This window comes from Monodon monoceros, unplaced genomic scaffold (genome assembly GCF_005190385.1).
Source record: "Monodon monoceros isolate NGI ecotype Baffin Bay Population unplaced genomic scaffold, NGI_Narwhal_1 Super_Scaffold_10, whole genome shotgun sequence".
NCBI lineage: Eukaryota > Metazoa > Chordata > Mammalia > Artiodactyla > Monodontidae > Monodon > Monodon monoceros.
Genome location: NW_021703766.1, coordinates 41,679,221 through 41,704,867, shown reverse-complemented (window position 1 = coordinate 41,704,867; position 25,647 = coordinate 41,679,221). Strand labels below are relative to the sequence as shown.

The 25,647-nt window shown below is 36.9% G+C and overlaps 1 protein-coding gene across 4 annotated transcripts in view; it reads right to left on the bottom strand.

Annotated features, from left to right (window-relative positions):
• LSM14A (LSM14A mRNA processing body assembly factor) overlaps positions 1–25,647 on the bottom strand; it is a 56,533-nt gene that overhangs the window by 12,664 nt on the left and 18,222 nt on the right. For all 4 annotated transcript variants that reach the window (XM_029240101.1, XM_029240109.1, XM_029240086.1 and 1 more), the window contains exons 2-5: positions 18,410–18,573; positions 15,599–15,728; positions 5,336–5,458; positions 135–314 (exon numbers count right to left, since the gene is read on the bottom strand). In XM_029240101.1, the coding sequence (XP_029095934.1) occupies positions 135–314; positions 5,336–5,458; positions 15,599–15,728; positions 18,410–18,573 (597 nt within the window). The remainder of the gene's footprint in view (positions 1–134; positions 315–5,335; positions 5,459–15,598; positions 15,729–18,409; positions 18,574–25,647) is intronic.

The window sequence follows — 25,647 nt, the reverse complement described above, 5'->3', positions numbered from 1 at the left end:
AGACTGAACATTCTATCAAGTTCAGTTTAAACTGTCTAGGATCATTTACATAGAGTAAATGTTTTTAATGAAAGTAAGTTGAATGGAAGATGTCGACCAGTCAATTAAAAAATAGTAAATAGCTAAAGTTCTACCTCGCCTGTGCTCTTGATTCTCTATTGCTTTTTGGCTGGTTGATGGTAAAGGCCTGGTTGATGATACAGGGCTCCTTCTCCCAGCAGGTGCCGGAGCAGGTAAGTGGGCCGAGGCTGTCTGCACTGCTTGTTCCATGGTTGGGCTTTTTCTCAAAGGGTCTAACTGAGGGCTTGAACGACCTGAAACGTAACCAAAAGATAAGAAACTATCACTATCCTCTGGGGGTTTCAAAATCACCTAGATCCTAAAAATAGGTCTAGAGTTTTACTTCTACCAATTCAAATCCTCAGCACAATCTGAATCCATCTACTCATTAGACCAGAGTTTAAAACTGTTTATCTTTAGTGGGCTGGTCACTTGATCAGTAAAATAAAATAAAATAAAATAAAATAAACCCCAAAACAAACAAACAAAAAAACTCTGGTACAAAATCCCCCAGGAATATTATGAAAGATAATTTAGGCAGGTCAGATGTAGGCTTTCCCCAATAACCACAACCACCAGCTTACACTGAGACTTTAGCCATTATTTCTAGAGGCTTTAACTTCTTTTAAAATTTATTTTTGGCTGCTTTGGGTCTTCCTTGCTGCGTGCAGGCTTTCTCTAGTTGCAGACAGCGGGGGCTACTCTTCCTTGTGGTGCACGGTCTTCTCATTGCAGTGGCTTTTCTTGCTGTGGAGCACAGGCTCTAGGCGCGCAGGCTTCAGTAGTTGTGGCTCCAGGCTCTAGAGCGCAGGCTCTGTAGTTGTGGCGCACGGGCTTAGTTGCTCCGCGGCATGTGGGATCTTCTCAGACCAGGGATTGAACCCGTGTCCCCTGCTTTGGCAGGCGGATTCTTAACCACTGTGCCACCAGGGAAGTCCTAACTTTTTTAGTACTTTCTGAAGATATGTCTAAAGTGATACCCTTATATCTATAAGTATTATCTGCATTAAATTTCTATTATAAAGGAAGTAAAGAACTAGAAAGTCAGGTGAAGTTCTTCGATTCCTTAGAGTCTTGGGTAATTAAACATCAATACTAAAAGGCCAGCAACAAATAAACCCTTCAGATAATTACACAGTAGCCATACTCACCCTTTGCTGTTTGAATGATCACTTGGCAAATTTTTGCTTAATATGGGTTTTGTACTTACAAATTCCATTTTTTTCTTCCATGAGGTCAGAGCCTGGTCACAGTATGAACAGAAGAATGTAACACTGGGCGCTCCCATCATGCTTTTTGTCTCTAATGTTTGCCATAAATCTCCGCTCAAGATGCTCTCACATCCCATGATATTGCACCAAAATAGGTTTTGCTTTAAAAAATTGTCCTCATTTTATGTAAAAAAAAAATATTCCCAAATATGCTGCAAATGTTACTACCCACCTGTGCTATCTGCACAGGCTCCAAACTGGGGAACTGGTGAGTACTGACAGCACATTGGTTGTTGTGCACCAGGTGCTTCAGGGACTGTTTATTAGTAATACTCCCCAAATATATGGTTAACTAAAGTATGCAATTACAAATGTGTGTCACCATTTCCAGCATTAATGACAAAGTTTACTCTGCCATTAATAGAAACGCTGTAATTTTCCCACTGATTATAATGGGAAATCATAGTGGTTTATACAAGTTTTGGTCTAAGAGAAAACATTTTGTAATCACTTATCACCTTATAAACAGATTTATTTGTCAAACAAGTGTTAAGTTTTTGGAAAAGCCTATTGTTTAGGTAATTTTATAATAGTACATTAAATGATCTTATAAACTTACAAAACTTTACTTCACTAAGGCTTTTCTTTAAGATCCTGTGACTCACAATATTACAGAACTGCAAGTGATAGGGCAATCACAGTAAGTAATAACTCACTGCTGTGTGTTTTTTTTTTTTAATATTTATTTATTTGGCCGCACTGGGTGTTAGTTATGGTATGCGGGATCTTTTAGTTGCAATATGTGGGATCTAGTTCCCTGACCAGGGATCAAACCTGGGCCCTCTGAATTGGGAGCACGGAGTCTTAGCCACAGGTAAGTCCCTGTATTTTGAAAACCTTTGTAATTAAAGTCTGGTACTACATCATGATGGCAATTTTGTTATAAATAGGGAAATACAGGTGATACTGGACATATTAGGAATAAACTCAAAAGCTCTTTTATAATAAACACACCCCCTCGAGTTATCTTCACATTCTTATTCTTACAGTTACAAGAAAATTCTAGGTGTTAAAATTTTATAAACTTCAAAAATTTTAGTTGGTGAAATCAAAATGCAAATTCCCAGGCCGCCTCTCCCATTGTTTTATTTAAACATACCTCTTTCTTCTAATAAATATGTAATTAAATTTAAAAAAAAATTTTAATCTATTCAAAACTTATTTTAGCCTTAAGTATGAGGGAAGGATTCTAGAGTTACTTTTCCAAGTGATCAGGCAGTTGTCTGTTCACAACATCATTTATTGGACGGATCATTTAGTAGTCTTTCTCTACTAATTTAAAAATAATATCTTTATCATATACTAATTACTTATTTATACTTGGATCTATTTCTGACTTTTGCTCTATTCATCTCTAAATTTATTCCTGTACTGCTTTATTTTATGTATACTTTATTAAGGAGGTAAGCCCTATCTAATTACTTTTTTTTTTTTTTTTTTTTTTGCGGTACGTGGGCCTCTCCAGTTGCGGAGCACAGGCTCCAGACGTGCAGGCTCAGTGGCCATGGCTCACGGGCCTAGCCGCTCCACGGCATGTGGGATCTTCCCGGACCAGGGCATGAACCCGTGTCCCCTGCATCGGCAGGCGGACTCTCAACCACTGCGCCACCAGGGAAGTCCTCATTACTTTTATTCTTAAAACATATCTAGGTATACTTGCATGCTTATTTTTAAGATAGTCTGTGTATCTGTTTTATTAGGTTCTCTTACTATTCCATGTAGATTTATTGAAAGTACAGTAAATTTAATTATTATGAGAAATAAAGTCTTCCTAATACTAAATCTTTTTATCTAGGAATAAGATATCTTTCTTTGATTACATGTAACTTCTTTTATGTCCCTCTATTATATTTTGTATCTTTCATCATAGAGACTGGCCATATTTCCTATTATGTATTTTACATATAATTTCTATTTCTCATCATTGTGAACATCTTCTTTTATCCCCATTAATAATCAGTGGGTTAGGTTTTAGGACATCTATTTTTTTTTAATTTATTTAATTTTTGGCTGCATTGGGTCTTCACTGCTGTGCAAAGGCTTTCTCCAGTTGCAGTGAGCAAGGGCTACTCTTCGCTGTGGTGCACAGGCTTCTCATTGTTGTGGCTTCTCTTACTGCTGAGCATGGGCTCTAGGCACATGGGCTTCAATAGTTGTAGCATGCGGGCTCAGCAGTTGTGGCTCACGGGCTCTACAGCACAGGCTCAGTAGTTGTAGCTCACGGGCTTTGCTGCTCTGCGGCCATGTGGGATCTTCCTCGACCAGGGCTCGAACCGGTGTCCCCTGCACTGGCAGGCGGATTCTTAAACCACTGAGCCATGGGGTAAGCCCTAGGACATCTACTGATTTTTATACTTATTCTCTACATTTTACCTCTCTCTAATTTAAGTCTCATATTAGTTCTAGTTTTTCAGTGAATTCTCAATTCCAAGTAGGAAGTCAGCATTGGCAAATAATGCTATTCTAATATTAATACTTCTTATTTCTTTTTCATGTATTCCTGACATAGCTAAAAATTCCAGAACAATGCTGACTAGCAATGAGAAAGGGAATCCTTACTTATGATTTTAATAAGAATCCTTCTGGTGCTTCAATATTAAGGTTAATGTTGGTTATTAATTAAGATAGCTAACATCTACTGAGCACGTTCTATGTGTCAGGCATTATGTTAAGGACACTGATACATTTCAAAAAATTTAAAGTCCTGTTTTATAGTATGGAACACTAAAGCTTAAAAAGATTAAATATCTTCTCTAAGAAGGAAATCTTAAAAAAATTAACAAACCAATAACAAACACACACAAATATACACTTATGTTAACCTAGATGAAAGTCTGGATGTAAATATTTGTTATTTCTGGGTGGTGAGATTATAGGTATTTTTATCTTCTTCCTATGCTTAGTGTATTTCTTTTTTAAAAAATTTATTGAAGTATAGTTGATTTACAAAGTTGTGTTAATTTCTACTGTACAGCAAAGTGATTCAGTTATAATATATATATACACATATATATTTTATATATATATATATACATTCTTTTCCATTATGGTTTATCACAGGATATTGAATGTAGCTTCCCGTGCTATACAGTGCGCTTAGTGTATTTCTAATTTACCTACAAAAAATCTTTAGAATGTTAAAAAATTAAAAATTAAGTTTTTTTTAAATCAATATGAATAAAAGTAACTACAACTATTTCAAAATATCTAAAGTGAGATACACAGGATTATGTTTAGCATTGGCTTGATTTTACCCTCAAGTGCTTTAAAAAATACTGTCCTGATCATGATAGCATCTTTCTGAAATGACTTTACATTGTTTTATTTAAAAGTAAACATCCATATAAAGCAATGGGCCAGTTTCACCCACTTTAGCAGCAGATAAAGAATCCTGGGACCACTGAAGGTTATGAGACTGGTTGGTGGAAAAACAGAATTAAAAAGAAATGAAACAGGATCCTTTAAGCTTATTAAAATGCAGATCTCCAAGCTCCAGGGATTCTGATGTAGCAGTTCTCAGGACCTACATTTTTAAGAAGCATTCCAGATCAGATGATTTGATTGTGAGTGGTCCACACTGAGAGCCACTGCTCTAGATTCTATGAGGATGCTAGGAAAGATGCAACAGCATAATGAATAGTTTGTTTCCTCAGCTACTATTTCAAATTCATCAAGGATAGTTCATCCTCAGTGGTGAGTCTGAGATTGACCAGTAATATTTAAGTATTATATACAAGTAATATAATTGCTTTGTAAAAAAAAAAAAAAGGTCAAACTTAGACAATGTTCACCATTTCAGTTTTATGATCTAAGAATTATAAAAAGTCTGAACAGTGGAAGTCATTCAATAATGTACTTATTGAACAACAATTTAAAATTTTTTTTAAAGAACTAAGTAGAAAGTATACATGTGAGTTACAAGCTGCAAAAGCTCTTACATTCAGAGAAAGACTACTATCTATAGAAATTTAGAATGGAAAATTTTGAAGGAAAAAACAGCTTACCTTGAGATAACTGTGTTTTTAGAGATCTTGTATCCTGTGTAAAGGCAGAACCAACTGCACTACTTTGGGATAGGGCACCGCTGTTTGATGCTTCTGTTCCAAAGGATGTCAAGGAGCTTCCAGCTTTAAGAAAATTTTTTGAATGACAAAAATTTTAAACCTTTCAATTATATAAAGTAACACAGCATTTTAATGATAATTGTCCCTCCCTATAGCACTTGTGTAAATTAATAATACTGGAAATTAATGAAACTGAATCAAAAAATAATTTGAGAAATTTTTGACAATATATAAAAAGCAAGCCCATATATACTCCAGCATCTTTGGATGCAAACAATTTTTTTAACATATGCAATACTCTCCTGGACAGTTATACAGATGGGACAGCAAGGATGTACATCAGATAGAGAAGTAGCAGAAATGGTACATTCAATACCAACATTAAGGTTCAATTATCTTCACACCAAGTATCTGCACAAATAGCCAAATCAGCAGACAGGTCTATGAAGAGCTTTTCCAGCATTTCCAAGGCAGTGGACAATGGACTCCAGTCCATTTTAATGCCTCCCCTCAGTACAGTATTGTGGGCTGCATTCTGCCTAAAGCAACCACAACAAGTTCTGGTAATATGAGGAAAGGACCTTTGCTATACTAGGTTATGTCAATCTTCTTTTCTACATTTCTTCAGAACTTATGGATCAATCACTTTCCATATGCTGTGCTCTCTTCTTAATATTTAATCTACATAGGTTTTCTCTAGCAGGAACTGTTTCAATAGCCCCTCTTCCCCCACCTCTAAATCCAATATGAAAGTGGTACTGAGAATAATCTTTTATGAAACAGAAAAATAATCACATCACTACAGTGCTTAGGACTCTCTGATGGCTTTCCACTGCCCTCAAGAAAAAAGTTCAAACTATTTACCTTAGTTTATAAGGTCCTCCCCCTTATCTGCCTACCTCTTTTCTCATTACTCATTTACACCTCTTTGTTCCACAACAGAAGTTTAACTACCTGCTTTTAAATTACTTGAAGATTATGATCATGTTCCTCACATCTTCTAATTTCCAAGCTAAGCAACTCTAGTTCCTTCAACAATTACTCACCTTCACATGCTCTTTAAGCCTTGCCTCTTTTGACTTCTCCTAATTTAATGAATTCTAGTTGTTCATATCTCTCTTAAAACGGGGCATCAGAACTCAGCAAAGTACCTCAGACAATAAGAATGAATGGGACTCCTTTAGAGGTGTAATCCATTCAGGCTGCAGTCCCAGCCAGCTAAGGAGAGGCCTAACATAGCCTCCCACAGCATCCCCAGAAATGTTGAGACTACTGCTCTCAATAATTCTGTGGGATGCTGAATCTATCCCATTATCCCTAGTATTTCTGGGTAATGACCAAGACATAAACCACTCTGATGATGTGTATTCAACCTCCATCCTGCTCTGACTCAACCTCCCACTGCTTGTGCCTGCTTCCCCACCGCCACCCAGCCCCATGAGCAAACTCTTCTACATCCTCCGTCTCTTTCCTGACTTCCCAGTCATATTACACCCACCTCCCTCGTGCCATTGCTGCTATTGATTTATCTCAAGTTATTTTTCATGTAGAGTGTGAGGCAGGGGTCATTGTTAATTTTTTCCAAATAGATATCTAGCTGCTGCAAGATCATTTGTTAAAAAGATTTCCCCTTCTATCCACAGGAAAATAAAAGTGAAATTTATAATCATCATTCACACACACAAAAAAAACAAAACAAAAAAGATTTCCCCTTCTCCACTGAACTGCACTGGCATCTCTGTCTTAAATCAGCATTTAAGTAGGTCTATTTCTGTACTCTCTATTCTTTACCCTGGTATATCTGTGTATTCTTATATCAATAATTCCCTGTTCTGAATCTTGAAATTGGGTGTATACCTCAAACTTCCTCTTTCTTCAAGAGTAGTTTGGCTATTATAGATTTTGTATTTCCATACAAATATTAGAATCAGCATGTCAATTTCTAGTTTTAAAGTGTGATGGGATTTTGATCAGGATTGTGTTCAACCTGTAAACCAATTCTGGGGAAAGTGTCATCATAAAAATAATATTGAATATTCTAACCCATAAGCATGGATTAACTCTCCATTTATTTAGATCTCTAAATTCTCTCAGCAGTGTTTTGTGATTTTTATTGTAGAGCAGAGTTTTCTCAACTTCAGCACTACAGACGTGTTGGGCCAGATAATTTTTTGTTGAGAGGGGTTGTCCCATGCATTGTAGGATGTTAAGTAGCATCCCTGGCCTCTACCCATTAGATGCTAGTAGTATCACCCAGTTGTGACAAACAAAAATGTCTCCAGGCATTACCAAATGTCCCCTGAGGGAGGGGGGTAAAATGAACTCCCCTCCACTGAGAACCACATAGAGATTTTAAAATACTATCTTTTGTTACATTCATTCCCGGGTATCTGATGTTACTGGTGCTATTGTAAGCTTTGTTGCACTTTATATTTCATTTACCAATAATTTGTTCTAGATCAGCAAACTTTATCTACAAGTAGCCAGATGGTAAATAAAATATTCTAGGTTTTTCAGGCCATATGCTCTGTTATAACTATACAACTCTGCCCTTGTAGTGTAAAAGTAGCCACAGACCACATGTAAATAAATGGGTATGGCTGTATTCCAGTAAAACAGGAGGCTGGTGGGATTTGGTCCACAGGCCACACAGTTTGCCAAACTGTCTGTTCTGAATACAAAAATACAGTTGATTTTTGTATATTTACCATGTATTCCCTTACTATGCTAAATTCACTTATTCATTCCAGTAGCTTGAATATTCCTTTGCATTTTCTACATACATAATCATGTCACCTTCAAATAATGACATTTTTAGCTCTGCCTTTCCAATCTCTAAATCTTTTATTTATTTATTTTTTTCTTGCCTCACTGGACTGACTAGGACCTCTAGAACAACACTACATGAAACAAGACAATTCTTTCGCTTTATTCCTTACCTCAAGGGAAAAGCATTCATTATCCCACCATTATGTGTGTAAGCTTTTTTTTAAAAAAAAAAAAATTTACTTATTTATTTATTTATTTTTGGCTCTGTTGGGTCGTCGTTGCTGTGCGCAGGCTTTCTCTGGTTGCGGTGAGCGGGGGCTACTGTTTGTTGTGGTGCGCAGACTTCTCATTGTCGTGGCTTATCTTGTTGCAGAGCAGGGGCTCTAGGCGCACAGGCTTCAGCAGTTGTGGCACGTGGGCTCAGTAGTTGTGGCTTGTGGGCTCTAGAGCTCAGGCTCACTAGTGGTGCACCGGCTTAGTTGCTCCGTGGCATGTGGGATCTTCCCGGGCCAGGGCTTGAACCCGTGTCCCCTGCATTGGCAGGCGGATTCTTAACCACTGTGCCACCCGGGAAACCCTGTGTGTAAGCTTTTCATTTCACTGATCAGATTAGGAAATTCCCTCCTATTCCTTAGTTGTTGATAAAGGGGTTTGAATTTTACCAAATGCCTGTTCTGTATCTCTTGGGATTGCAGTTTTTCTCCTTTATTCTGTTAATGTGGTAAATTACTAATGATTTTCAAACGTTAAAACATCTTTGCATTCCTGAGATGTCATTATGTAACATCCTTTTTATGAACTGCTGGCTTCCACTGCTAATACTATGTTAAGGATTTTTACATATATCTTCAGGGAAATTAGCTATAATTTTATTTTCTTGTATTGATTTCATTTAGATACCATTTAGGTTTTGGTATCTCAGCTTGCCTTGGTTATCTGGTTAGGAAGTGTTCTTCTTTTATTCTCTCAAAGAGTTTGTGTAAGATGGGTAAAATTATTTCTTCCCTAAATGGTAGAATTTATCAGTAAAGCAAATAGTCTAGAATTTTCTTTACAGAAGATTTTAAATTAGTTTCAACTTCTTTAACAGGGTGATACTGAGACTGTACTTCCTCCTGTGTTGGTTTAGGAAAGTTGTATTTTCAAGGAACTTGTCTATTTCATCTGTCAAATCTGTTGACATAAAGTTGTTCACAATATCTTCATATTATCCTTTTAGGATCTATAGTGATGCCTACACTTTCTTTTTTTTTTTTTTTGATTTTTTTAAAATTAATTAATTTATTTTTGGCTGTATTGGGTCTTCGTTTCTGTGCCAGGGCTTTCTCTAGTTGCGGCGAGCGGGGGCCACTTTTCATCATGGTGCACGGGCCTCTCTTGTTGCGGAGCACAGGCTCCAAACGTGCAGGCTCAGCAGTTGTGGCTCACGGGCCTAGCTGCTCCGTGGCATGTGGGATCTTCCCAGACCAGGGCTCGAACCCGTGTCCCCTACGTTGGCAGGCAGATTCTCAACCACTGCACCACCAGGGAAGCCCTATTTGAGTCTTCTTTTTTTCCTTGTTTAGTCTTGCTAGGGGCTCATTAATTTTATGAAATTTTTCCAAGAACCAGCTCCTGGCTTGATGATATTATATACATATTTTTGACTTGTTTCTATTTCCTTGATTTCTGCTTTAAATTTTTTCTTCCTTCTAGTACTTTTGGGCTAATTTTCTTTCCTTTTTTTAGCTTCTTAATAAGCTGGCAGCTTAGAGCACTGATTTTAAAATATTCTTGTTTTGGGGGCTTCCCTGGTGGTACAGTGGTTGAGAGCCCACCTGCCGATGCAGGGGACACGGGTTCGTGCCCCGGTCCGGGAAGATCCCACATGCCGCGGAGCGGCTGGGCCCGTGAGCCACGGCCGCTGAGCCTGTGCTCGCAACGGGAGAGGCCACAACAGTGAGAGGCCCGCGTACCGCAAAAAAAAAAAAAAAATTCTTGTTTTCTTATATATGTATTTAAAGGTATGAAATTTCCCCTAAGCAATGCTTAAGCTCCACTCACAAATTTTGATATGCTGTGCTTTATGATCATTATATTTAAAAATATCTTATTTCCCCTATGATTTCTTCTTCATTAGTGATTTTTGTAAGTTTGCTCAATTTCTATATTGAGCAAACAGAAATATACTATTTGTATATTTTTCAAGTTATCTTTATTAATTCCAAATTTAATTTCTTTGTGGTTTGAGAAGATACCACATATGATTTCAATCCTTCTGAATTTAATGTAACTCATTTTATGGACCAGGATTTGATCTATCCCATTGATTGATCAATATTTACTTAAGAATCTACTTTCTGCAATTGCTGGTGTTGGTGTACTATTTTATAAAAGTTACATACACATCTAGGATTGTTACAGCTTCCTGATGTACTGTTATGAAGAATCCTTCTTTATCTTTGGCAGTACTCCTGATCTTTAAGCTGCTTTGTCTGATGTTAATTTTCCTAACATAGTTTTCTTGTTATCAGTGTTTGTATGGTATGTCATGCCTTTTTCTGTTCTTTAACTTTCTTTTAATTCATCTCTTATAAACATCACATAGCAGGGTCTTTTTAAAAAAAATTCAGTTTGATGATCTCTGCTTTTTAACTGGAATGTTTAATTCCTTTATACATTACCAAAGTAGATTATTTATTTATTTAGGCTGTACCACGTGGCATGAGGAATTTTAGTTCCCTGACCAGGGATCAAACCTGTGCCCTCTGCAGTGGAGGCAGGGAGTCCTGACCAACGGACTGCCAGGGAATTGCCCCCAAGTTCATCTTTAACAATCCTTTGTCTGTCATCCTTAATGCATGAAACACCCTCCTGGTTTATGCTAACTTTATTTATTTATTTTATTTTTGGCTGTGTCAGGTCTCAGGTGCAACACATGGGATCTTCGTTGCAGCATGTGGGATCCTCCGCTGCAGCGTGGGCTCCTTGTTGCAGCGCGTGGGCTCCAGAGCATGTGGGCTCTGTAGTTGTGGCATGCGGGCTCTCTAGCTGTGGCCCGTGTGCTCAGTAGTTGCAGTGTGTGGGCTTAGTTGTCCTGCGGCATGTGAGATCTTAGGTCCCTGACCAGGGATCGAACCCGTATCCCCTGCATTGGAAGGCAGATTCTTAACCACTAGACAACCAGGGAAGTCCCTATGCTAACTTTAAAGTTCATAAGCATGTTAAGTATTCATTAAACTCAGTGATTAAAAATTAACGTGTACAAAACACTAGAGACCTAAGAGAATCACTGTCCAATACGGTTCTGTTATTTAAGCAGCTAAAATGTACCCACTGGCTGAACCCATGTTCAGCCAATATGCCTCCATCTTGCCCACAAGAGTAGTATGAGGCTTAGCATGTCATGGCTATTTTGATGCTTCAGTTTATTGTGAGATAATTAATTTTTCCTAATTAACATCAGTAATGACCTAATCTTTGTACATAAAAATTATTTGTGCATCAGCTTAAAAAAAACAAAGTATGAGAGTATCTCTTTCTTCACAATCTTGCCAAAACAGAATATATTCAAACTTTTGTGTTTTTGTCAAATTGATAGTGAGAAATGGTGTCTTGGTGATGACTTAAGTTGTATATCTCTTATCATGAGCAAGATTTAAGCATCTTTCCATGTTTAAGCGCCATTTGTATTTATTTTTTTCTGAAAAAGGCAAAGTCAGTTTCTAATCTTTACAAATTTTTCTGTTGGATTGTAGAGCTTAATTTTTAGAAGCTCTTTAGATATTCAGGATATTAACCCTTCATGATATAAATTGCAAATAAAACTATGAAAATTAAAGTAGAAAAAATTCCCCCCAAACAGCAATAGTGTAATCTTGATTTATTTAAACTTTCTCTTTACATCAGAATATTAGGCACAGAAAATGAAAACAAGAGGCTTAAATTAAAATCTGGCTTAATTTTACCAACACAAATTATATCTAAGTTAATTCCGTTTCTAAAATACATCTGCCACCTTAATCAATGCTACAGTTTTCCTCCTCCTTGTTTTACTTCTTCTAAATACTATATATAGTTCTCTAATTAGCGACTCCAAAAATTGTTCTGCCAGTATGAAAATCAAACAATCAAAAATAATCTGTCAGGGCTTCCCTGGTGGCGCAGTGGTTGAGAGTCCGCCTGCTGATGCAGGGGACACGGGTTCGTGCCCCGGTCCAGGAAGATCCCACATGCCACGGAGCGCCTGGGCCTGTGAGCCATGGCCGCTGAGCCCGCACGTCCAGAGCCTGTGCTCCGCAACGGGAGAGGCCACAACAGTGAGAGGCCCGCGTACCACAAAAAAACAAAAAAAAATAATCTGTCACTGCAAAAATTAAGTCTACCCACATGGAAAGCACAAGCAAAACCTTCTACCTTTTTGACACCCAAAGAACACTAAACCAGCAACCTCCAATATCAAAATTAGATAAAAGCATTTATAAGGAATATATATTTCACCACCACAAAATACTTTGATTAGAGGAGCAGGATGTGAAGAATAGCAGAAGCAGTATTTATTATGTAGATACTTTGTGCTAGACCCTGTTCAAATGTTTTATACATATTAAGTTATGCAAACTTCACAGTAATGTAGAAGGTAAGTACAATAATCCAAATGTTAGCTAACTATTCAACTTAGTGAAAGGAGTCTCAAAAGGATAATATAATTTGCAATTGTCCCTTATCTGAATCCTCAGAATAGGATTCTAACAGTTATAACTAACGTAGAGTATATCTTGATTAACATGTATAAGCAACATTGATCTTCACTTGACTAGTATTAGAAGGTATGTGGACCAAAGCTACCCTATTTCACCAATCCAACAATAAATCTGAAAGTAAGTAAATATTTAAATTTTGATTAGGGATGAATGTCTGGGTTACAACCCACCCCCCAACAAAAATAAATAAATTTGAAAAATGTCAAACCTGTGTCAAAATTGAAAGAGGAGTACACTGAATATCAATATATTCCTCCATCTAGCTCACCAACTGCTAACATCTTGCCACGCCTATTCCATTTCTTCATGTTGTGATATACACAATTCTCTTTTTCCTATATAGACTACAATCAGTTTGCCTCTTCACCCTTAAATACTTCAAAATCACCTCCCCAAAACAGACATTCTCTTATATGGTTAACCACAATACCATTACCACATCTAAGAAAATAAACAATAACACCATCCAACATTTAGTCCTTACTCAGAGTTCCTCAGTAGTCCGAAAACATTCTTTGTTATCAACTTCTCCTAAAACTTGTGATCCAATCACATGTTATATTTGGATGCTATGTCTCTTCAGTCTTCCCAAGTCTAAAACAGTCCCAGGACTTCCCTGGTGGCGCAGAGGTTAAGAATCCGCCTGCCAACGCAGGGAATATGGGTTCGAGCCCTGGTCCGGGAAGATCCCACATACCGCGGAGCAACTAAGCCCATGCGCCACAACTACTGAGCCTGCGCTCTAAAGCCCACTCGCCTAGAGCCCGTGCTCCTCAACAAGAGAAGCTACCGCAATGAGAAGCCCGCGCACCACAACGGAAGAGTAGCCCCCGCTTGCCGCAACTAAAGAAAGCCCACGCACAGCAACAAAGACCCATCACAGCCAAAAATAAATAATAAATTAATTAATTAAAATAAAATAAAATAAAGATCGAATGCAATTAAAAAATAAACAGTCCCGCTGCCTCTGTTCTTTACAACATTGAATCCTTTGAAGAGCCTGGCATTCTGAATATATATCTCAATTTCTTCATGATTAGAGCCTGCATTTTCAGCAAGAATACCACAGAAGTGAAGTTGTTTACCCCCCTTCCCCCATATCATCACATCAGCAGACATATAATCATTAATTATGGCAATGCCAAACTTGACGACTTAATTAAGATGGTGACCATCAGATGTCTCCATTATAAAGGCACATTTTCTCCCTTTGGAATTAATAAGTAAACTGTGGGATGATACTTTTAAGATCGTTTAAATATCCTGTTCCAACACCATTCACCCAATGATTTTAGCATCCACTGATAATCCTTGTTAATTATTTCACTAGAGATTACAAAATGGTGATTTTCTATGTCCACCACTCTTTCTATTTATTAGCTAGTGTTATTCTAAAAGCATTGTTTCCTCTTTTTCCTCTTCTTTTTAAAAGGGGCCTAGATCCCTTTTAGGGAGGAGAGGTATTTAGAAAGCAAGAACTGGGTTTATACATGTTCTTTGCTACTGGGTATCATTGCTTCCAGGTCCTTTCTATGAACAGAGTCAGGAAACAACCAGTTTTTAAAAAATGAGTTCACACCCATACCTCCAATTCACATTCACCACCACAGCATTCTTCTTTACCTTTCCCCATTCCATATTTATATCTCCCTTCTCCAAGGTAAGAATACCATTTCTCAACAACATCAATATATTACTCATTTGCCCTATCCTATAATACATACAAAATAGTTTCAAAATTAAAACCACCAATACCACTACCAATAATAAACCCTAAGTCAAGTTTTTTTTAATAGTTGTATTTATTCCTACAATATATCTTACTAAGAGTGTAAAAATTTACTTGAATTCTTATTTCTGTGTGGTTATGTTATCTGATATAGTTGTTTCTGTTTGTATTCATTCAATTTTTGGATTCACTTTTTTCCCATTGTTTTTTATTTTGTGAATAAGTAAAACATTTACATACTTGGAAAGTCACAACTATATAAAAAATATTCATAGAAAGGAATTAATTTTAACAAAACCTGTTAACATACTAATGAGTTTCAAGATAAACCTGAAACTGGATTTGTGATCAGTGAAATAAACTGATAAGTGATTATTTCAATGGAATTAAAAAAGAGTAAGGGCTAGAGCTTGAGATTTAAAACTCTTCTTTATTGTGGAAATTTCAATGAAGGTGTACTTAAGAGCTAAAATGCACAACTATAAAAATAAACACAAAAAAATCTGATCTGATTATACCTAGCCTTTGTACATGATAACCTTTGTCCTCCAATCATAAATAGGACTGTTATTAGCCTAGTCCTCCTATATTTTCTCCTTATAGTGTTATATATTGATATTGCTCCCTAATAATGGCATTATCTCTACTTCCCTTTTTGAAAACCCACAATGTTGGAAAAAATGCTTATTTTAAATGGATATATCTTATGTAAATTTAAAATAACATTCAATAAAATTTGGTAATTGGATATATCTAGATTTTTTTTAAATGTTAGCATTCTAAGAGATGGCCTTTATAGAACCACTAATCATTAAGGACATTAAAATAAAGTCTTTAAAATAATAGGCTACAAAAGGAACACCAAACAATATGCCTGAAAATTTGTGGTTTTATGTATCTTTGTGGTAAAGACAGGGAAATATACAAAAAAGAAAGAAAAAAAAGGAAAAAAGCACAACATACCAACACCAACAGCCCCAAACTGCTGCCCGACTAATGAACTTGGACTGAATTGACTGTATGTTGGCATCCTGCCGAAAGGTCCATAGGAGCCCACTGACTGGAATGAAGAAGTAGATGAGCCTAGTGAAGACTGAAGAAAAGATCATGGGTTAATTTTCCAGGCTCTAAACAATATGTACATAATGGAAAGAAATTCGGATATTTACATTTTAAAGAAAACTATTAAATTACAACTACTAGACACAAAAGCAATTATAACAACTTGCAACATGCATTTAACGTTAAAACAGCTGAATAACCTGATTGCAGTATTTATATACATGTGTCAATTGTACGCAATGTGATTTATAAATGCTTTTTTCTACAATGAACTCCTCCTCTGAGTTCAGTTTTACAACAGATTTAGGAAAGAACCGAAGAAAAGTTACCCGAATAAGTAAACTAACTTTGCTTAAAGAAAAAATATGAGAACAACCAAATTTCGTTATAGTACTAAGTTTCAGTCTGGTGGTGACATAAGTAAGACATCTCACTTTTGATTTTACTCTTATTTTCAATCACTATTAAAACACTATACTATTAAATTTATGGGAAAGAAATGCAGAAACAAACTATCCTGTACAAAACCACTTACTACTTACACTTTTAAATACAGTTATTATTATGTTAAAGAGCACTTTATAAAAAGCTTCTTACTAAACCTAAAATACATATATATAAATATATTAATATGTATACATATACATTAATTTATCTTAACATAAAATGTTGATAATATAAATATGAAGTGTACTAACAGCCACCAGGATACAAGTTCACTGATGGCAGAACCCTGTCTGTATGTTTGCTGCTAGTATCAGACACATGGCAGGTATTCAATAAATACTACTGAACGAATGAATCAAAAGATCAAAAGCCAAAATTTACAGTGGTTGGAAGAAGTTTTTAAAAATCATTTTGAATTGTGCTCTCTAGGTTATTGTCATTCCATAAAACTGACTGATTAAATAAGTTGTTCTCTGGAGAGTTATCAAAAGATATGAGAGTCCGATAACATCGCTCTTTGGTGTAGGCAGCTATTTCTATGAGAATGTGTCTCCTCTCCCTCCATTTAAGAAGTTCGCACTTTCTCAGGATTCTTTCAGACTTAATTCCTCAAAAGTAAGACTTAAAAAGCAGGGGATAGGTAAGAGTAGAGAATTTCTCCAGTTTATGTTGCAAGAACCAAATTTATTATTTCTTAAAAAGCTTATCTTATACTCAGAAAAATAGTAAGTAAATGTTAAAAGGTACTTTCTCTTTTTTTCCCCCATTTTAATTTTATATAGTACTTAATATTTTCTTTAGAAGAGTTCATTAGGTATTTCCTTTTAATAGCTGGAAGGCACATTCTATGCAAGATAATATATATTTTAATAGTCAGTTTTGTGAAAACCTAAGATTTTTATCACTCACAGCATAAAAAAGAGGAAGTTAAAAAAAAACCAACAAGCATATTTTACTGCAAATGACCAAAGACTTTTGACAAGAAAAAAACTTGAGAAGAAAATGGATTCAGCAGGAAAACCATATGGGGGCCACAAAGTTTTTAATCATCTATGCCAGTAACTAAAAACACTCATGTTAACCTGCTTCCTCTGCTGCTCTAGTAGAAATTCAGAGCTTCTATGTGCTTCCAATTAACATATAAACAGGTACTATAATGAACATCTTCTTTAATTCATAATTTACAATCTTTTAGACATCATGTGTTTCTGTTTTAAATAAAATACACAAATTTTATAATTCCTCGGGCTTCCCTGGTGGCACAGTCGTTAAGAATCCGCCTGCCAATGCAGGGAACATGGGTTCAATCCCTGGTCCGGGAAGATCCCACATGCCATGGAGCAACTAAGCTCATGCGCCACAACTACTGAAGCCTGTGCACCTACAGCCCGTGCTCTGCAACAAGAGAAGCCACAACAATGAGAAGCCCGTGCACCGTAACGAAGAGTAGCCCCCACTTGCCGCAACTAGAGAAAGCCCGCACACAGCAACGAAGACCCAACAGAGACAAAAATAAAAACAAATAAATAAATTAACTGATTTTAAAAAAACTTCTCTTAATGAGAATACTTAGGATCGTCGTCTTTAATACTTTATTTGGGAATTGAACAACGTATCCGTACATGTTAAAATCCTTTTATGTTTTTGCATTGCATGTATACTATGTAACAAACATATAATATATAATGTGATTTAGCATTTTTTTCGTTAAACTTAGTCATCTTACCTAAGAGTAGCCATCACCACCCTGGTTTGTAATATGATCCACGTGTGAATAGTATAGTGGCATGGATCCTGGATTCTAGAGCCAGAATTCCTGGGTCTGTTCGAATTATGGGTCTACTTCAATTTCCTCACTTATGAAAATGAGGATTATAAAAATGAGAATAACTCTGGCACCAAGCTGAGAGGGTGCTGTGAGGATTGCCCTATTATATGTGCAGTGCTTTGAATAGTGCTTCTTATAAAGTCAGATCTCAATAAATGTTAGCTATTTTAACCATTGCTGAAATCAGAAAGTATCTTATGATAAAAATTAATTCCTCAGCTATTTCTTAATCTATTTAGTCCCAACTTATTATCTAAAGAGAAAAACCTGGGTGAGAACATTATCCAGTTATTTTGGGTATCCAGGTAACTAGAAAACAGTAATAAGCTTATATGAACATTTAATCGAGAAAATTTAAAAAACAAGGAGAGGCAAAATCCAAGGCTAGTTATGTGCATGAAATTTACTTGAACTCCAAGACAAATTTACTATGTTACCTGAACGATAGCTGGGTCCTGAGGCAAAGAACATTGTGGTTTTGGTGGCTCACAAACAGTGAGGTCTTTAATATCACTCCCACGGAATATAATGTATTCAAAGACTTCATCTCGAGGTGGTATTGGACGATCTGTTGGTCTGTCTTCTGTACCAAAGGACCGAACTGGTGAGAAAACAGAGGATATGAGATACATGTCTACTCACTGTATTCAGGTAGTGCCTCTTACAATGCACTGTTTCAAGTACTAAAGAGCAGTTCTTAAATGCCATCCATAAGAAAGTATTCATTAATTTGTAGCTAAGTAAATTCTTTTTCTTAAGTGGAAAACAGTGGGTTTTGCATAGAGCTAAATGTGTTCAATTTAAAAGACTATTGGCGGGGCGGCGGGGCTTCCCTGGTGGCGCAGTGGTTAAGAATCCGCCTGCCAATGCAAGGGACACGGGTTTGAGCCCTGGTCCGGGAAGATCCCACATCCTGCAGAGCAACTAAGTCCGTGCGCCATAACTACTGAGCCTGCGCTCTAGAGCCTGCGAGTCACAACTACTGAGCCCACATGCCACAACTACTGAAGCCTGCACGTCTAGAGCCCATGCTCCATAAGAGAAGCCACTGCAATGAGAAGCCTGCGCACCACAACAAAGAGTAGCCCCCGCTCGCCGCAACTAGAAAGTCTGCGCAGAGCAATGAAGACCTAATGCGGCCAAAAACAAATAAATAAATAAATTTATATATTAAAAAAAAAAAGAACCTGCCTGCCAATGCAGGGGACACGGGTTCGAGCCCTGGTCCAGGAAGATCCCACATGCTGCGCAGCAACTAAGCCCGTGCACCACAACTACCGAGCCTGTGCTCTACAGCCCGTGAGCCACAACTACTGAAGCCCGCGTGCCTAGAGCCCGTGCTCCACAAGAGAAGCCACCGCAATGAGAAGCCGCGCATGGCAACGAAGAGTAGACCCCGCTCACTGCAACTAGAGGGAGCCCGCGCGCAGCGACAAAGACCCAACACAGCAAAAAAAAAAAAAAGTTATCTTTAAAAAAACAAACAAGACTATCGGTATTATGAGGTTGTGTTCTTCCTACATTTTTATTTACTTATATCTTTGGTGGTTGTGATAAGAGGAGGTGTTAAAAATGTCCTTCATTGTTATTTATTTTTAATGCCCTCATTCAGCAAAATAAAAAACTGGCAGCATTTCGTGTGTGTGTGTGTGTGTGTGTGTGTGTGTGTGTGGTAAGTGAAGATGTGAAGATTTTCCCAATCTACAAAAATCCCAAAGTTTTGGAAACTGAGCTTCGGGTTTAAGAGAAGAAAATGGAAAGAATATCCATCTTGGTGAATAGTACGTCCTCTAGAAGCCAAGGAAAGCAGCTGTCAAACTATTCAGCTCCATGGGATAGCCTGAAATGCCCTAGTTACCTGAAATATCTATCTCATAATTAAATCTGATTATTTTAACATTACTCAAAGGTGAACTGTGGACCACCTGCATCAGGGTAAGCTAGAAAGATTCTCAAGTCCACTGACTCAAATCTTCTGGGAAGAGGGTATAGAAATCTGCATTTTAAACCAATTCCTCAAGAGTTTCTTATGAATACTAAAGTTTCAGGTTCACTATCTTAGGAGACTTCTGATGTTGACATCCCTATAGAAACTCCAAATAAGAAAGTTTTCAATATCAGATATTATTCACTTAAAGAGTGTCCTAGAGGAAGTAAACACCTTAACATTGTGCAAAGTTTTGAATGTATGCATTTTTCTGCAGAATTGATCCACAGCTAGATAGAAAATAAAGATTTCAGTTTAAATAATGCCTTTTTTTAAATCCTAAAAATTCTTTCTAGTACTTATGAGACTTCCAGGAAAGATGATGGCATGGTTGTAGGTTTGCAGAATATGCCTCCCTAAAAACTAAAGAAAATTAAAAAGTTAAAATATCCTTAAACCAGGAAAATACCTCAAACCTATACCATAAAGCTTTATTAAAAACTATCATTCAGATACTGAATAAGTTAGTACAAACCAGAAGACCAACTCCAGAATCCACATGTAGCATGCTGAGCAATTTTCCCAGGCACCCTCCAACCAGGTGGACGGGGACACAGATGTGATAAAGGAAAAGATGTAGGACGTCCTAGCTGAAGCATCCCTTCCTCTGGTGGCCGACCAATACTTTATCAGGGCGGGAGCAAGTGACAAGGTCCTACATCTTGTCCTTTAACCAAAAGGAAGGCCAAAAAGAATAGAAAAAGCAAGACTAATAAAATTACAAGTAGGTCAATCTCACTCCTAAACTTAGCACCGACACTATCGCCAGCATACAATGCTTTATAAAGTCCCAGACCTCCAAAGTAACAGATTAGCTCATCCTGAAGCTGCAGGCAGGTGGGGTGGGGTTAAAGGTCTTCCATCTATTTACAAAACCAAAGAGAAGCTCTACTAGGCTTTCTAAGGCATAACAAAACCATTCAAACTATACCCATGTAGTCTAAAGAAAGATGAAAAATCCATTCAGGATTAATATTTATCACAGGAAACAGAAGAAAATTTCAGAAAGAACTGCTTTACATTCTCAAGAAAAATAAAACTCTTATGATCAAAATGATACTGAAAAGAAAAGGTAGCATAGTTAAGGAAAGAAAAAATAGACAAGGCAAATATAACAGCAGAACTAATAAAACATATCAACAATAAGCAGAACAGTCTCTGAGAAAGACAACAGAACAAATAAGAGAAAATGTAACTAAAGATATAACAAGTATCCTGACATAAAGACCTAAATTTGATCAGGTTTCATTGTACTTCCAGGAAAAAGAAAAATTAGTGCACTATAAGCCATACAGACTTATCCTTTGCTACATCAAAATAAAGAACTCACAGAAACAGTGCCATCAAAAAATAAGAGATGGACAACAAATCCATTTAAGCACATAAATATACGTGACAATTTACTAAGGTGCTAGAATAGAATGTAAATTTAATAGTTCTGAAAAAGACTACAAAGTGTTGCAAAAATTAGGATGGTACCTATTTCACACAGTATTCTAACAAAAATTGGGAGATGAAAATGACAAGAAACAGAGGAAACACAAAAGGAAATTCATAAATTAATACTCATCTTTTATAGTAGGAGTCACCTCATAACATTTTGGGGGAAGTTGATAAATTAACATATGTAGGCTTAAAAATTTGTTATTCGCAGTCCTAAAGGTAACCAACAATAGAGTTGAAAACTAAAGGCATACTTTCCAAAATATGGTATGAAGAAAACCGTTACCGGGCTTCCCTGGTGGTGCAGTGGTTAAGAATCTGCCTGCCAATGCAGGGGACACGGGTTCGAGCCCTGGTCCAGGAAGATCCCACATGCCGCGGAGCAACTAAACCCATGAGCCACAACTACTGAGCCTGAGCTCTAGAGCCCGCAAGCCACAACTACTGAGCCCTTGTGCCACAACAACTGCAGCCCGCATGCCTAGAGTCCGTGCTCCTCAACAAGAGAATCCACTGCTATGAGAAGCCCACGCACCACAATGAAGAGTAGCCCCCGCTCACCGCAACTAGAGAAAGCCAGCGCAGCAACAAAGATCAATGCAGCCAAAAATAAATAAATAAAAATAAAAGTTCTCTTAAAAAAAAAAAGCTACCATACAGCAAAAGAGGGAAAATGAAAAAGTATGAAAACAGAGACCATGAAGAATGATTTGCACACACTAAGAGTTTGAGAAACAGGCTCTAATGATGGAAACCGATTTGATCAGATTTAATGTTTTCAACAGACAGTTCTTGTAGCATTATGAAGAATAAGTTAATTAGAAGAGCAATCAGAAGGGAACACATGTCTGGAAGATAACAGAACAAATGAGAGGTGGTGAAGGTTGAAACCTGGACATTGTGAGTAGAAAGAGAGAAGGCCGGACAAACACAGAAAAGGTAGAAAATTACTAGTACTATTCTGCTACAAAACATTTCAATACATGAATTAGCTCATGTGCAACTGGTTAGTAAGGGAATTATGTCAGTACAGTCAAAAATCACATTGTTTCATCCCTAAGTTTTTTAACCTGTTATTTTTATTTATTTATTGCACTTTAGGGGGCAGCAGCTAAACACAGAAAGCCACAGAGTAACAGTATATGATGTTCAATCACCCCAAGTTTCCTCTTGGCTCAATTTGGCTATGTAATCAGTCTTATAAGTGCTTATCGCATGGTTCTCCCTGATCCTGATGCACTCTTTCATTGCCTCCAACAGCAGATTCAACTCTTTTTTATACCTTCTTCCATCAGGCTACCTTACATTTTTTTCTTTCAAGCTGGCAGACGACTTCATTGTTAGGTATACTTCACCAGCATTTTTGTTAATGCTATCATTTCCATTCATTTTCTTTTTCTTCTTTTCTTTTTTTTTGGCCACACCACTTGGCTTGCAGGATCTTAGTTCCCGGACCAGGGATTGAACCTGGGCCCCAGCAGTGAAAGCGCCAAGTCCTAACTAACCATTGGACTGCCAGGGAATTCCCTATTTTTCTTAACTGTGGTAAGAATACATAACATGAGATCTACCGTCTTAACAAAATTTTAAGTGTACATCACAGTATTGTTAATTATAAACAGAGCTCTACAACTTTACCACCTTGCTTAACTGAAACTTTATACCCATTGAACCACAGTGTATCATTTCCTCCTATCCGTAGCCCCTGGCAACCACTATCCTCCAGTATATTTTCTTCTGTGACTTGGAAAATAAAATCAAAAAGAGCAGTTTGGAAATTACTGGGCAAGTGCTGGTGAAAAGGTACCTAAAGAAGGAGGTCAAAATATAACATTATTTATCAAATGTAATTTCTTACTTAGAGTTCTACAACTCTGTCCACTTTTTTTCAAAATAGACTGCTATATTATTTGTTACATCAAATAATATATTTGATATACAATAATATATTGTATATTAGGTAAATATACAATAACATTAAACATGCTATGTATGAGGCTGATTATAAAACTATTATTTTCAAAAGATTACAACTATCTAAAATAAAAATATATATGTGAGTGACATCATGGAAGATGGTAGAGTAGGAAGATCCAGGAATTGGTCCCTCCACCCAAGCAACTATTGGGCTGGCAAACAGTCTGAATTAACCTTTGTGGAACTATGGAATCTAGTCAAATGCCTGTAGCATCCAAGGGAGCATCTAATGAAGAAAGAGGCCAGTAACCTTTGGTGAATTTTGGCATTTTGCAGAGCGGCTGGCTATTACCATTCATCATCTCCCATCTCTGTCAAGGGCAGCTATGGGGACAGTGGCCCATGTTTCTGGTGCAGCTTGCTGATGCCAGGTGGGCAACAGGGATCCTGTCCTCCAAAAAATTAGGGTTGTATGACATGATCTGCCTGAAAATTCACTGAGGGGCCAGCACAGAGGCTGGCCATTGTTTCAACCCTCAAGGGCAGGGCACAAGTGGCTTCCCTAGTAGTGCTGGTGAAGGCATTTAGAAGAGTTAGCATATCCTTTCCCACCTCAACAACAGCAGAATGTACATTATTCTAAATTGCACATGGAACATTTTTCAGGACAGACCAAATTTTAGGCCAAAACCAACTCTCAATAAATTGAAAAGGATTGAATTTTATGAAGTATTCTCTGACCACAGTGGAATGAAGCTAGAAATTAATAATAGAAGGGTAACTGGAAAATTCACAAGTACGTATAAATTAAACTGACTCTTAAAGAACCAATAAGTCAAAGAAGAAATCACTAGGGAAATTAAGAAAAATCTGAAGACAATTGGAAAAGAAAATACCACCTGCCAAAATCAGGGGATGTAGAGAATGCCATACTCAAGCAGGAAATTTATAAATGCTATACTAAAAGAATCTCAAATGATCTTTATTAAGAAACTAGAAAAAGAGCAAACTAAACCCAAATCCAGCAGAAGGAAGGAAGGAAATTATACTGGATTAGGGCTGAGATGAACAACATAGAGAACAGAAAAACAGAATCATCAAAGCCAAAAATTGGTTCTTTGAAAAGATCAACAAAACAGACAAACCTTTAGCTAGACCAGACTGACTAAAGAAAAAGATGAGCAGATGTAAATAACTAAAATCAGATGAAAGCAAGGACATTACTACCAACCTTACAGAGATTAAAAGACTCAGGAGAATACTACAGACAACGTATGCCAACAAAATAGATAAACTAGACAAAAAAGAAAAATTCCCAGAAACATACAAATTACCAAAACTGACTCAAGAAGAAATAGAAAATCTCAACAGATCTTTAACAGGTCCAACAAGAGACTGGACCAGTAATCAAAAACCTCCAAAGAACCACGTCCAGTTTCACTGGTGAATTTTACTAAACATTTTAACATCAATCCTACTCAAACCTCTCCAAAAAAACAGAAGAAAAGGGAACACTTCCTAACACATTCTATTAGGCCAGCATTACCCTGACACCAAGGTCAGACAAAGATACTGTAAGAAAACTACAGACCAGTATCTCTTATGAATACAGACACAAAAACCCTCAACAAAATACTGGCAGACTGAATCCAACAGTACATTAAAAGGACTATAAACCATGACCAACTGGAATTTTATTCTAAGAATGCAAGGGTGGTTTAACACACAAAAAAATTCAATGTAATATGCCACATTAATAGACCAAGGTAGGGGGGAACCCCACAGGTTTACTGCAATCGATGCAGGAAAAGCGGTTGTTAAATTTAACACCCTTTCATGGTAAAAATACTTAGCAAACTAGGAAAGCAAGAAAACTTACTTTACATGATAAAGGGCATATATGAAAAACCCACAGTTAACATCACATTCAATGGTGAAAGACAGAAAACATTCCCCTAAGAACAGAAACAAGACAAGGATGTCCACTTTCACCACTGCTATTCAACAACGTACTAGAAGTCTTAGCCAGCACAATTAGGCAAGAAAAAGAAATAAAAGGCATCCAAATAAGAAAGAAGTAAAACTCTTTTTGCAGATGACACGATTCCATATATAGAAAAGTCCATAAAATCTATTTTTTAAAAAACTACTAGAGCTAATAAATGAAGTCAGCAAAGTTACAGGTACAACATCAGCACAAAAATCAGCCGTGTTTCTACCTATCAACAATGACCAATCCAAAAAGGAAACTAAGAAAACAAGCCCACTTACAACAGCATCCAAAGGAATAAAATATCTAAGAATAAATTTAACCAAGGAGGTAAAAAA